The 13,677-nt window shown below is 33.0% G+C and overlaps 2 protein-coding genes and 2 non-coding genes across 5 annotated transcripts; all 4 read right to left on the bottom strand.

The window, feature by feature from the left end:
• Positions 1-1,218: 1,218 nt before the first annotated feature.
• Positions 1,219-1,290, bottom strand: TRNAK-UUU (transfer RNA lysine (anticodon UUU)). The gene has a single exon. It is a non-coding gene; the product is annotated as a tRNA-Lys (tRNA).
• A 72-nt stretch (positions 1,291-1,362) lies between these two features.
• On the bottom strand, positions 1,363-1,434 carry TRNAK-UUU (transfer RNA lysine (anticodon UUU)). Its single transcript has one exon. It is a non-coding gene; the product is annotated as a tRNA-Lys (tRNA).
• A 692-nt stretch (positions 1,435-2,126) lies between these two features.
• On the bottom strand, positions 2,127-5,066 carry LOC145592753 (16 kDa phloem protein 1-like). 2 transcript variants are annotated; one of them, XM_081649259.1, is made up of 5 exons: positions 4,881-5,066; positions 3,663-3,728; positions 3,200-3,338; positions 2,716-2,848; positions 2,127-2,328 (listed from the first exon to the last, which is right to left on the bottom strand). In XM_081649259.1, exons 1-5 carry the CDS (start codon positions 4,945-4,947, stop codon positions 2,257-2,259), a joined length of 477 nt encoding a protein of 158 aa, XP_081505385.1. In that variant the 5' UTR covers positions 4,948-5,066; the 3' UTR covers positions 2,127-2,256. The 2 variants fall into 2 exon arrangements, with proteins under 2 accessions (XP_081505385.1, XP_081505384.1); XM_081649258.1 differs by having other exon boundaries at positions 3,663-3,731.
• A 2,183-nt stretch (positions 5,067-7,249) lies between these two features.
• Positions 7,250-11,082, bottom strand: LOC145591221 (serine/arginine-rich SC35-like splicing factor SCL30A). The gene is made up of 8 exons (XM_081647625.1): positions 10,943-11,082; positions 9,949-10,153; positions 9,760-9,837; positions 8,636-8,800; positions 8,474-8,517; positions 7,991-8,075; positions 7,746-7,904; positions 7,250-7,638 (listed from the first exon to the last, which is right to left on the bottom strand). Exons 2-8 carry the CDS (start codon positions 10,143-10,145, stop codon positions 7,518-7,520), a joined length of 849 nt encoding a protein of 282 aa, XP_081503751.1. The 5' UTR covers positions 10,146-10,153; positions 10,943-11,082; the 3' UTR covers positions 7,250-7,517.
• Positions 11,083-13,677: the final 2,595 nt, after the last annotated feature.

Consider the following 13,677-nt stretch of genomic DNA (forward strand, 5'->3'; position numbering starts at 1 on the left):
TTCGGATAGACAGTTCGGGTTTGGGTTAGGTTTATCAGTTGCGGGTTATAACGGGTCGGTTTATAACGGGTTGAAATAATTAGCGGGTCCGTTTTCGTCGGTTTTCAAAATCATCGGGTCAGTTCGGTTTGTTTTTTTAATTGCGGTTTCTATTCGGATTGGGTCCTTATCGGGTCGGGTTCTAGTCGGTTCGGGTCATAATCAATTTGGGTTGAATCGGGTCGATTTGAAAACGGGCTTAGCCCGTTTAAAGTGGGTTTTGGTTAAAAACAGTTCAGATATTAATCAGGACGGGTCGTAATTGGTTCGGGTCATAATCAGTTTGGGTTAAACTGGGTCGGTTCGAAAATGGGTTTCGGTTCAAAACATATCGGGGAAAATCGGGTCCAATCATTATCGTTTCAGGTCATAATCGATTTAGATTGAACTTGGTTGGTTTGAAAACGAGTTTACCCAATTTGAAGCAGGTTTCAGTTCAAATCATATCGGGTTAAAATTGAGTCGGATGATTATCGAGTCGAGTTAGTCAGATAACGGGTAGGAACGGGTCATGTTATAACCAAGTCAAGTCATAAATAAGTTGGGTTTATCGAGTAGTGGATTGAAAAGGATTAGATCATAAACATATTGGGTTATAGGTTGTAAATGACTCAGTCATAACGGGTTACGGGTTTTAAACAGTTTGGTCTCAACGGGTTACGGGTCGTAAACAATTCGGTCACAACGGGTTACGGATTATAAATGGTTCGGTTACAACGGGTTACGGGTTGGAATGATTTAGGTTTATCGGATTTTTGCCGGGTTTTAACGGTTTTCGGTTTAAAATGGGTCGGGATACTATCGGGTTCAGACATAATCGGTTTGGGTTGCTTTCAGTTTCGGGTTGTAACGGTTTGGCTTGATAACGGGTCGGGTTAGTAACGGTTTGCACAAATTCGGTTCAATTCAGTTTCGGGTCGGAAAAAATTGGGTTGGGTCAGTTTTCGGTTTCCAAAAAACGGGTTTTAAACAGTTCAATTCCTTTTCAGATCGGTTTAAAACAGATGAGTTTTACGGTTCGGGTCAGGAACTGACAACTCTACATACAGATGAAGTTGACTTGAACCCGGATACTAACTCTATTGTTCCTCTAAAAATGAAACTACCCACGACCACGTGGTTAAGAAGCACGCGCTCTACTTGTAATTTCTCCAAAAAATGACTTTCAAAAATAAATCTCGCCGTCTGTGGGGATCGAACCCACGACCACGTGGTTAAAAGCCACGCGCTCTACCACTGAGCTAAGAAGGCTTAGTAATAACTTAGCCAAGTTTAATATATATAATTAAATTTGTATATATCTTACATTGCAAAATTTAAAAACGCCGTCTGTGGGGATCGAACCCACGACCACGTGGTTAAAAGCCACGCGCTCTACCACTGAGCTAAGAAGGCTTACTGATTAAATTCTTAATAAATTAATTTTAGTATCATAAATAAATTTAATTCTATTTGATAATGACTAAATTTCACTTAAATTAACCAAGTTTTTAGATATCCTGCTTTGAATACTCCTATAGATTAATGCATTACTTCGACCTAAATTTCTTCAAAGTTTTTTTTTTGTTTGTGTTGGTTGTTTGTTTGTTTTTTTTGTTTTTTTTTTTTTTGCATGGCGTTTGAATCATCAATACAAATTAGTACTCCATACTTCATATGCATACATTTTTTTTAATACTTTCTAGGAGCATAAATTGGAGATTACAAAACAATCAATACAACACTGTAAAGGAAAATGCAAAAAGATGTGAATACTTAACTTTGTTGCATGTATCATTAAGTGAAGTAGTAATATGTTGGAAAAAAAGAAAACCGATCAATTTTCTCAATAATAAATAAATACGAAGTACGAATACTTGTATATCACAATTAATACTCTGTACAATCAACGCAATTTAGATGAAAAGTACAATTGGATCCCTACAAGATTAATACATTTTGTTGATTTTTTTTTTTTTTTTTTCTGAATAAAGATATTAATTGAATAGATTCTAAGATTTGAACTAAATTACAAAATTAGTTGTCCCAAGTCTTCTGAGATCAACTCAAAGCACCAGAAAACTCTAAGGTGAAGACTTCCAAACCGATTCAACGTTAAAACTAGAACACTAGAAGGTGAAAACTTCCAAATCGATTCGACTACAGAGTACAAATATTTACAATAACTGATATTGATTGAAGTCCAACTCAATTATGATTGATTAAAAAAGAAGTTAATTACTCATCAGAGTCATCACCGTAGCTACTCTTCCATCCTCCAAACTCTTCATCATCGTCGTAATCTGATGCCTACAAAATCCAATATGAACACACAATTTAGATATACCGATTGAGATCATTCTTGCAATCTATACAAAAAGGTTAAGTGCCAAAATGGTATAACGAGTAAGTTGGAAATCTACGACAAAGTCACTACTCATTAGTCAATTTGGTGTTAAAAGTTTAGCATTTCTACAATCCTACCTTTGCTCTTATAGTTTCTTAAGTATTTTAGATTATCTTTAGAATTACTACTTCATTGTACTAAAGTTTTGAAACTTAGATCAGGTACCAAAACTTAGTTTTTGGAAGTGATTATGCATGTTATAAACATGTACTTTTCAACTATTCAAGCATAATCATGCAAACTAAAAGAATATTTTCCTTAACATCTAAGAAAAAAGAGCGAAATTGTACCTTGGTGAATTTAGCACCAACTTTGATCTCACCACAGTACTTATCATTACTTCCGATCACTCTGAACTTTGTCGGATTCATTTCATAAGAGCCATTCTCCATTCCTAAAGCTAGGAGATCTTCCACATGAATCCTGTTATAAAACACCAATTATTCAATCAGCCAACCACCTAATCAATCACAACTCCAAACTTAATATATATGTCTTCAGATATAGTGAAGCTATATTCATTCTGCTGTGCATCACGCACAAAATTGTGTATCTATAATAGATTTCTTTTAGCATACCAATTGATCATTGAACAACTTCAATCTAGACTTACTTGTCACATTACCGGAGCAAACAACAAGACTATTATTTTCATCCTAGTCAATGCCAAAGCCAATTGTTGAACTAGTAATGATCTAAATTCAAGGCTTTCTGAAGTGATAAATTGATTAATTTTCATCAATAAGAATTGATATAGAAGTAAAAAGAACATACGTCGTTTCACCAATGTAATCATCAGAAGAGAAGGTGTCGTGGTCCATGATCTTCAGATTGATGTTGTAATCACTTCCTGAGCCAGGGTACTCTGCCCTGAATGTCAACTTTTGGTGCCATTCTGGATTACCGCCTTGTCCTGCAGTCGACAATATGTACATGGTTAAGTAAGTTTCAATTTTCGTTATGTCTAAAACCTAACCAAGCTCATAACAAAAAGGGGTTAATCAAACTTTGATCTTACAGTCTGAGATGACCTACATCTCAGCTCAACTTTTCTTGTCCGAAATTAAGGTTTTCAACTAGCAACATGACAACTAAATCCAGACAAACATAGTATTAATGCTAAGCTGACTAGCTTTTGTGATCGAGTTCGTTCTTAAAGCAACTATGCAAGTTAAAATAGTAATCAAGTGGAATAACAAAAAGGTAATAATGCAAGTACAAAGATAAAAATACAAACCTCTTGCAATTTTGGTCTTTCGCTCTTGGCCTTTGTACTTAACCACGACATAGGGATCAATTTTATCTGCTAACAAATAATAAAAATAAAACCGTTAACAACTTTGAAGTGCTTAGAAAACTTGAACGAATCGATGTAATTAAGAGAATAAATCAGCTTGAAACCATCAAAAGTCCCACGTATACTTCGAAGTTGTGGCATGCATGACTCAATTTATAATAAGCCATCTAATTATCAAAGGACAATTAAGCTTGACTCAAAGTTTCTTATGGGTGATTTAGCTATCATACAGACAATAATCGAAATCCAATGGCACACATTTGTCCCTCTCAACAAACTCAATTAATCAAAGCCTTAATCTCATGAGTAGGGTCGACTATATGAACCAAAAGTGATTATTTAGTTTAGTCCTCCACAAAAAACCGATTCAATAAATTACTACACCATATGTTTAGGTTATTTGTACTTAATATCTATATTATCTACTCCCTTCGTTTTTAAATTAATGTAAATACATTAAACACATGGCATAAACTAAATGTTGACTCGACTTGTTACAATTTGAAACTGACTGGAGTCAAAGTATGAAACAACTCTTACATGCATAGCTGCCAATCTGCCATAAATTACTGGTGTACATGATTTCCAGGATTATTAAAGCATAAAACGACAATTTTGGTTCAAAAACCAACTTTTTTTGAATTTGAAATTTGAATAGCATTATTTTTCACTGGGTGTTACAAATAATATTTCCTCCGTTTTTTATAAGCCTAGTTTAGGGGAGTATGAATTAGAGAATTACTACAGGAATTTAACAAAGCAACAACTGTAATTATCATAATTTATTAATCAGCACTATTGGTTTATAAAGAGTTGTGAGTTGTAACAACCGTAAAAAGTAACGATGTAAACGAGATTTAATCAATACGTGCAACTATACTCGAGATCAAAACCAATCTTTAAAACATAATCAACCTCTAAGTTACTTTGTGGAACTTCTACCCAAATTTCTCCAATGCCCTTCCAAATTAATGGTAATTTCTTTTGTAATTAATTTTAAAATACTCAAATTTGCAGGACGAATTTACCAAATCATATCAAGCATGCATGAACTTATACAACATGTGAAATAATAGTGATGTAAAATTAGCAAAACTAAAACCGAAATAAATCATAAAAATAAATTAGAGAAAAATAAGGAATAAAAACAAGACATACTTAGAAAATCAACGTTGGGAAGACCAGAAGCTGCAACCACTAAAACCTCAAGCAATCCCCCAGTCATTTCTTCCAAATTATATTTTTTCTTTTTCTCTTCTTTTTGAAGTAAATAATTTTCTGATGAATTTAATTAAAAAGTTATTATTTTGTGCGAAGTTAGTTTTAATGAAATAATTAAGGTTTGGAAAATGATAGATGAAGTTTATTTGTGGAGAAGTACTTATATAAGGTGGAATAAAGCCGGAGTCGTTACTCGTTTTTGTGATAAGTTGACGGAGAAAATAATGTATTACAGAATAGGTCAGGTCAAACTTTGATACATTAGGCTATTTCACTATTTTATTTTATTTTATTTTTTTTTTTTTTTTTTGGAGGGAATTTCATAATAAATTATTAAAGGGAAACTTGTGTTATTTAACTATTTTTTAGGGGTTAATGTAATTAAACAGTACGCCACTTTTGATTACTCTTATATCTTACATTGATGTGCTAGTAGTTGTATTTGTACCTAGAATTCTAGGAAGATACTATATGTGTATCCATTATCCAATAAGTTTGTCTAAATTTCTCATATCCGTTAATCACCTAGTCTATAAAACAAGGTGATCATCGAATACTAAGTACTGTTACAACTTACATGTAACATGTGAGATAATGTGTCAACTAAGGAGTAAGGACTTGTTTACTTCACTTTATTTTTGCTTATTTGAACTTATTTGATTGGGTCTGAACTGGTCTGGCATGGTCCAATCTGATTTGATTGTCTGAATTGACCAAACTTTAACCTTAAATATACCATAACCTATACGGAAAAAATGTATAAATTGGAGTCTTGTTAGATTCGTAATAATATATGTTTTATTAATATGTAATCTTCGTCTTTTTTCATTACGAAATTAAAGATATTTAGCGATAAAAAATTGCAAATAAAACAATGATATGATCTGAACTTATTTTTTCTCATCAGATCTGATTTGAACATATATTTTCTGAAATAAGTAAAAATTAGTTGAACTAAACAAGACTTATTTTTAGATGGATGAAATATTTATAAATTTACATACTTCATACTACCTCTACTCATCAAAAATTGACTCATTTATTATTCAAGCGATCAAAATCAAATAATGTCAACCAAAAACCGAGTACAATTTATGATTTATATAATAATAAAAAGTTAATATTTTTTCTTACATGTGAAATCTAGTTATATTCGTTATACTATAAATTCCTTCAATTTTAACTTTTTTAATTTTTACAATTACTATATTTAAAGATAACATACACGCTGCAAATTACTTTATATGCAAAAAAATATAGAAGTTAAACTTTCAAAGACAGAAGAAATACGAAGTATGTTTTGTCATTACAGATAAATAACATTGTGTGAAACATTATATAGGGTTTAAAAACCTTAACGGTAGATTACATCCTACTTGAGGATGTTTTCTCGAAGATATGGTAAACTTCAATGTCCTAGAATGTTAGAAAGTCAAGTCATGCGAAAATTCTTATGACATTTCCTGATTATTAGTTAATTAATTGATTGAGTTTTTTATACTTCCGTTTATAAAAATAGAACCATGGCGGCTTTAATGTATGTCAAACCAGCTATACTTTGACCGCTAACAACTCTTGTCTCACATAATGATCATTGGATAAAATTCAACGAGCTTTGTGGCAACTACAACGTCTGCATAATTGTGGGGAAAAAATGATTAAGCAGCACAAGTAAAATTAATTATTTTTATGTGAACTTTTTTATTTTTTATTTTTTATTTTTTATTTTTTTAGGAACAATGTTAATTACTCCTTTGTTTGGATTAAAAATTGGAAGATAATAGCACAAGTTAATAATAGCACAAGTTAGTCAATGTTCTTTCACTGTAATTTGGAAGATTAGGAATATATAATTAGTATAATTGCAAGGAATAATATTTTCTTTGTTTACAATTTATTCAATTTTGGATTTTGTTGCATGTTGGACAACTTTGTTCAACTTTTTACTGTCCAAATAAAAGCTTGGTAATAGTAATACTGTAATATGTAAATGTTGATTATTGAATCAATTGGATCTTGTAGTAAATGGATTTCCATGCATAATCAAATAATAACCTATTTGTAGGGAAATTTGCCGAGCAGCATTGTTGATCCTCATTTTCTTAAGTTTATATTGAGAGTATAGTTACGGTGAATCATATAGTCGGGATTATTTGTGATGAGAGTATAGTTGGAATATACGGAGTACTAGTTTAAGTCCCCATCAGTTTATATACTCTATCAATTTGAATTACTCCATAATTCATTGTTGGGAATATTTCTATAATATTATCCAAAAATAATAACATTCTAATGATTCGAAGAAGGATTCCAAAAATCATTTTTAAACAATCAGATAACATAAAATGTATAATCCATACTGATAACAAAAGCATCCATGACAGAAGCCTTGGCAAGGACATGAAGTACGAAGTACTAGATTAAGATCCAAAAGTCTGAACGAGTCACAGCATAATCACAGATTATAAGATCCCAGTTCACATGACATTTAAACTAAAAGAACAAGCAGTTTATAAAATGTTTCAGCAGATTATAGCCCAAGCTGATTCAAACTAGAATCACATCATCCACTGCTCATCTACTAGGGGCTGGTGACGCATCTGCAGATCGAGATCTTGAGCCAGATGGTGATCTAGAAACACGCCTTGGAGAATCTCTGCGGCCTCGTTCTTCCTCAGCTTCATATTTAACTTTCCTGGAATGAAGATAACCAATAACTCAGTATGAATGCGGTAAAACCTTAATTAACAAATGACAGTATCATAATAGAAACTCAAAAAATAAACACAACTTTTTGCATACCCAACAGCAGTTTCATTACGATCTTCATGATCAGGGGAAAATGATTTACGGGCATCTCCACCACGTGGTGAATCCCTTGGTGATCTCGAGCGATCAACAGGCCTCCTACTAGGAGAGGCTGAGTACTCCTCACGTCTTCTGGGAGAGGGGGAATAGGACCTGAAAACAACACATTAGCATTATAATGCACCCTCATGCATATGCATATTAGAAACTTGTAGATTTAAACAGCATTTAAAATACACCTTGAGTGATGAACTCCTTTAGAGCCAGAACCAGAGCGAAAGCGAGGCGAGCGTGAGCGGGAAACTGATCGTGAACGAGAGCGTCCTGACAACAACATAGATATACCCTAATCAAACATTGATCGTAAATGATAAAGTAAATAAAATCTATGGTTTGGCATCAAAAACCAGATCAAATAGGAGTATAACTTGGTTTTTTACTACGAGTATCATTTAGAAATAGAGCTATTTATTCCAGAGCTATATCAAATAATTAAGGCAACTTAGCAACTAAACAGAATATGAGCATCAGAAAAGGCCACAAATATGGACCAACTGCACATTATAGTATGATAAACCATACGCACAAAACTGCAATAATATTAAATTTCCAGTCCCACGATTAATGAAAAAATCATAAACATAAACAAGACCCCAAGGCAAGAAATATGCTTCCTTAGATAACATCAACGACAAAATTCATAAGCATAGACCAATACTTACTGTAACCAGGTGATCTTCGTCCACCATATCGTGGACCACCACTTCTGCACAAGATACCAAAAATAAAAACAATCATCAAATAAATATCTCACTACTACCCAGGCTCCCATCAAGCATTCAATCACAAATAGTCTTGAGGTCAAAACAGATATGCATGCCTACCTCTGCCTGGTTTTCCGGCGCATGTCCTCAGGCCTTTTTCTCGACTCTGAAGCAACAACTACGCTGATCTCTCGTCCAGCAAAAATCTGCCCATTCATGTGATATTGAGCCTCTGAAGCATCATAAGAGTCCACAAACTGCACAAAGGCAAAGCCACGAGGTTCCCTGTATGGCAATTCATAAACAGAGTTCACAAAACACTCAATGCATAACAAACAAAGACCGAAATGTGCAAACAAACAGTGAGTGATGCAAGACCATAATGTCAATACATATACCTCTTTCTTGATTTACCAAAGCTCGTCCTTAACAAGAAGCCCAAACCAGCCTTACACAAAATGCAATACAGAATCCACTACTATGGTACTGACCTTTCCATTTGCACTCAAAAAATGTGAATGGCAACTTCAAAAGGATGGGACTTGAAATTCCTCAAATGCGCGTATTTAAATGAATCACGTGCAAATAAATGAAACTCTTCAACCCTGGATGAAACTAAAAACCTTGCCATCTTGTCTTCATTTCATCAAGAATCAATCATCTTTCTTCAACTCAAGCTTTCATTGATAATCATCACATACTTTATCTTCATATAGGTAGATTCTTCTTTATAACATTACTTCTAAAATCTTGGCAGGCAAAATGTTAAGCAATCATATACAGTGGATCTTGATCAAAAGTGGGGCTTGGGCTTGTTTAACTTCAAACCAATACACCCCCTGACAAACCAGTTCAGAAAACAACTTATTGACAATCAAAGAGATATGTTTGACAAAATTTGAAGAATGTCACTTTGCATACGCACTATCCAAAGAAATTTCGCAAGCATCCTTATATTGGCATATTGCCACTACCCTCATCCCAAAAAATGTAGTTCCAACTATTTCATTTATTAGTTCCAGGTTATTGAACAAACAAAGATTATGCTATTCCCATACTAGGGATAGAGACTGATAGTGCCAAGGATGGGTGGAGATGCACAGCACAATTAATAATGCAACTAATATAATGTATCAATTAATGTACAAAGATGGTTGATCGACGAAGAATAAGAAAATGACATGTCAAGACCTACGATTCCTGGAAATTAAAGCACACAGCAAAAGAAAGCAAAAACATCTCACCCTGTATAATAATCCTTTGGGATATAGACGTCACGGACAAGCCCAAATCTTTCAAAAGGAACTCGAAGTTCTTCAGGTCTACAATAACACGACTTTCGGTTATTATTTGCAGTGTTAAAAAAATATATTCCTAAAAAATAAAATTAACAAGCATAAAACAGTGTAGTGAAAAACATCATATACGGTTACCTGCAGTCTAATGGAATGTTACGAACCAACAAGCTTCCATGATTTGGCTCCTTGCGTCTTCCATAACCACCATGTCCTCTTCTTGGAGGACTGTAACCCCGTCTCGGGGGGCTATATCCACCTCTCGGAGGGCTTCTTCCTCGGCTACTATAACCCCTTCGTGGGGGACTGTAATAACCAGGGCTGTACCTCCTCATGATGTGGGCTACGAGACAAACAAATCATTAGTTACTTTCGAAAAAGCAAGAACTACATCGATAGCAGACAATAAACAAAGTGCTTAAAATACCTAAATAACACCACAACAAAAACAGGGACAACACTTCTAGATAGAACCTTACATATATACACCAAGGCTAATTCATAAGTGATTTAAAACAAATCACGAAATCAAAACAAGTTCCCAGGCTCATACAATAACTTAAATTCAATAGTAGTACAATACCCCTTCATATAAATAGCAAAACAAACGTGGAGAAATATTGGAAATAGCTATACAATAAACAAAACAAAACAATTTTCTATAACATATTCAATTCAAAAGGAAGCTGGTAAATTAAACAAATGAATCGCAGGTAAAGTTCCAATCTTTTATACTGTATAACAAATCAAAAACATCACCTATTTCATACAACACTCAAGTACGGAAAGCGTTTAACATCTTCGCCTCTAATCGTTTGACAAAAAAATTAAAATTCATCAACCCTAATTTCTAGATGATATTCGAGTAAAAAAAAAAAAAAGAATTCCACAGATAAACAATCTCAAAAGCACAAAATCTACCAATTCCTACGCAAATTATTTCACCGAAGACAAACAAAAACATGAAACTTTCCCAGAATCAAAATCAATATAGCAACAAAACAAAACAAAACAAAACAAAAAAAATCGCAGATTAGGGTTTCATCGCCGACGAATTAAATAACAAATAAAATTGAAAGAAAAAAAAAAAAAAAAAAAAAAACAGAGGATGGATTAATAATAAGAAGATTACCAGAAATTGGATTGATAGAGAAAGATGGATGAAGAGGAGAGAGAAAGAAAAAAGAGAGAGAATTGAAACACGAGCTCCCGAAAGAGAGAGAAAACCCTTGAAACTCAAAAAGCCTAAGCTTGGTACTTTCTTTTTAAATGACGATGCCTAAACTTATGTACGGTTGCGAACCGTGGACCGGTGCAGGTTTCTTCTTTCCTTTTTTCTTGTGGACCGGAAACACCTAAACTACATATATGAGCTGAATTGTTTATAAGAGAAAGAAATTAGTAATTGAACTAAACTGAAATTAAGCTAAATAAAACAGGTCCTAAGTCGAATTTCTCTTTTTTATTTAACTTTTGCATTCTTCACGTGCGTCATTTGGACCAATGTTTATGCTATATACGAGTAATTGTATACTCCCTCTGTTTCTTAAGAATCGCAGTACTACGGGGTGAACACCAAACTTTAGGAGAATTTTAAGGTGGGGACCAAAAGGTGAATTTTATAATAGTACAAAGCATATTTAGTGTGGATATATTTAATTGTAAATAAGAGAGAAAATTACTAGATAAAAAATTAGAGATTAAGAACAACTCCAATGGAAATTAGCTTGTCATGCTACAAAAGCTTTTAATCTAATTGTCATTTTAAATTGTTGCGAAGAAGGTGAGCTTGAAGTCATATGTAGGTCATGTGGCATGACAAGCTAATTTAACAATTAGCTTAATGTTATGAGTTAAGCTAAAATACGGTCCCTCAACTTTGCTATTAGTATCACATTTGGTCCCTTATCTTTGAAATGAGGCAAAAAGGTCCCTCAACCACCCTTGCCTCACCATTTCTGGTGGAGGAACTTCTTAGTCAGCAAAGTTTAGGGATGTCAATGCCAACTAAGCCAAAGTTCAAGGACTTCCAGCGATGAGTCAGCAAAGTTTAAGGACTATACTTATTTTTTTCAAGCAAAAGTTTAGGGAGTTGTTAGATCATAGACAATTAATTAAATTAAATACAAACAAAATAATTTTTTTTTTATAAATATATATATATATATAAACAAAAGCTTAGGAATTCATAAAGTGAGTTTTTTTAACCAAATTATTTATAAAGTGAGTTGGCAAGAATAAAAATTGCTAATAAAATTTGATAATCATGATATATTTTATATTTTTTTTTATCATTCCTTTACTTCCTACCATTTTTCCGTTATCAAATTTTATACAATATATCTCACCTAAACTCATTAACCACACATCCTCAAATCCTAACTCCTAATTAACCCCTTATATATTTCACACACTAACATAAATTTAAATAAAAATAAATAAAACCAAAAAATATAATGTGTTTTCGAAGTGAGTGAGTAAGACAAAGCCAAATTTGTAATATAAAACTAAATAAATTTATGAAACTAGAATAAAAATAATACCACCCCACTTTTCTCATTAATTGACAATTTATTTTTTCACAAGTTTATGTTCTAAAAGGTTTTCAATTTTTTGGGTTTTTGTGTGTCAATTTCAAGGTTTTTTTTTTCTATTTGTTTTGTGTTCTAAATGATTTTCATTTTTTTTTTTTTGGGTTTTATGTAAGACAATTTTAAGGGTTTTCCTTTTTTTCTTCTTTTTTCTTGTGTTAATTTCTAGGAAAAAATAATAATTTCCTTAGATTATTAACTAAATGTGTTTAACTGAAGTAAATGGCGACGACCATACATTCATGCGTAAATTATCTCACTTATATATTTTTAAAAAGTAAATAATTTTTACTAAAATTAAATTGGTTTAGTTGAATGAAATTAGTTTAATTGAACTAAATTACACTTAGGGGTTAAAACTTATAATCACTCTTGTATAGGAGCATCATGTGTCCCTTTAAGGTCTCTAAACTTTGGCTTATAATAATTACATTAGCCACCTCACCCTATAAGTCCCTAAACTTTCATTTTTAATTTAATAAATGTCAACTTATCAACTAAAGGTCCTTAAACTTTGCATTTAAAATCATTAAATTTATTGCCACATGTGCACCAAAGTCCCTAAACTATGCTTAGTCAGATGATTTGTACCGAAAAGTGAGTCATTGGTGATTGAGGGACCATTTTGCTTCATTTGAAAGTTAAGGGACTAAAATGCTACAAATACCAAAGTTTAAGGACCGTATTTTAGCTTAACTCTAACGTTAGAGATACTCTATGTGTAGTTGGTAAGAGAAAGAAATACGGGAATAAAATACTAGTGTGGGTTCTTATCAAACAAGAAAGTGTTGCAATTATTATGAAACGTGTTATTTAGATGAAATACTACAAGAGGGGGGGTGAATTGTAGTATGGAGCTTGCTAGTCACTTTTTGCGGAATTAAAAGAAACTTAACGCAATAGAGAAATAGTGCAAGAGAGATTTTACGAGGAAAACTTCCTAGGCCAAATAGGAAGTGAAAAACCTCGACCCCAAGGGATTTTGACTCAAAACATTCCACTAAAATAGGCCAACGACTCTGTTACAACCTATGAGGAACTAGAGCCTCTACCGAGTTCCTCAACGAACTTATATCCCCAACAACTATTCCCTCTAATAGTTGCTGCTCGAAATCTTCCCTCAAAGACCTCTCTTCTCACTCAAGACTTCACTCAAAGCCTTACTCTTTCTCTTTCTCTCAAGCTTCACTCAAAGCTTTCTCTACATACAACGAACTCACTCAAGTTCTCACCCTAATACAAGAGTTCACTCAACCCTTATAAATTCCCCATTACA

The sequence above is a fragment of the Chenopodium album genome, chromosome 18, assembly GCF_948465745.1.
Source record: "Chenopodium album chromosome 18, dcCheAlbu1.1, whole genome shotgun sequence".
In the NCBI taxonomy this organism is placed as follows: Eukaryota; Viridiplantae; Streptophyta; class Magnoliopsida; order Caryophyllales; family Amaranthaceae; genus Chenopodium; species Chenopodium album.

What these genes read in the sequence shown, in the direction of transcription:
- LOC145592753 (XM_081649258.1), bottom strand. Translation starts at nt 4,947, where the DNA reads ATGACTGGGGGATTGCTTGAGGTTTTAGTGGTTGCAGCTTCTGGTCTT. An exon ending in TCCCAACGTTGATTTTCTAA is followed by an intron (nt 3,732 to 4,880) that starts GTATGTCTTGTT and finishes ATTATTTGTTAG; the next exon opens with CAGATAAAATTGATCCCTAT. An exon ending in AAAGACCAAAATTGCAAGAG is followed by an intron (nt 3,339 to 3,662) that starts GTTTGTATTTTT and finishes TGTCGACTGCAG; the next exon opens with GACAAGGCGGTAATCCAGAA.
- LOC145591221 (XM_081647625.1), bottom strand. Translation starts at nt 10,145, where the DNA reads ATGAGGAGGTACAGCCCTGGTTATTACAGTCCCCCACGAAGGGGTTAT. An exon ending in AACATTCCATTAGACTGCAG is followed by an intron (nt 9,838 to 9,948) that starts GTAACCGTATAT and finishes GTGTTATTGTAG; the next exon opens with ACCTGAAGAACTTCGAGTTC. An exon ending in CGCCGGAAAACCAGGCAGAG is followed by an intron (nt 8,518 to 8,635) that starts GTAGGCATGCAT and finishes TATCTTGTGCAG; the next exon opens with AAGTGGTGGTCCACGATATG.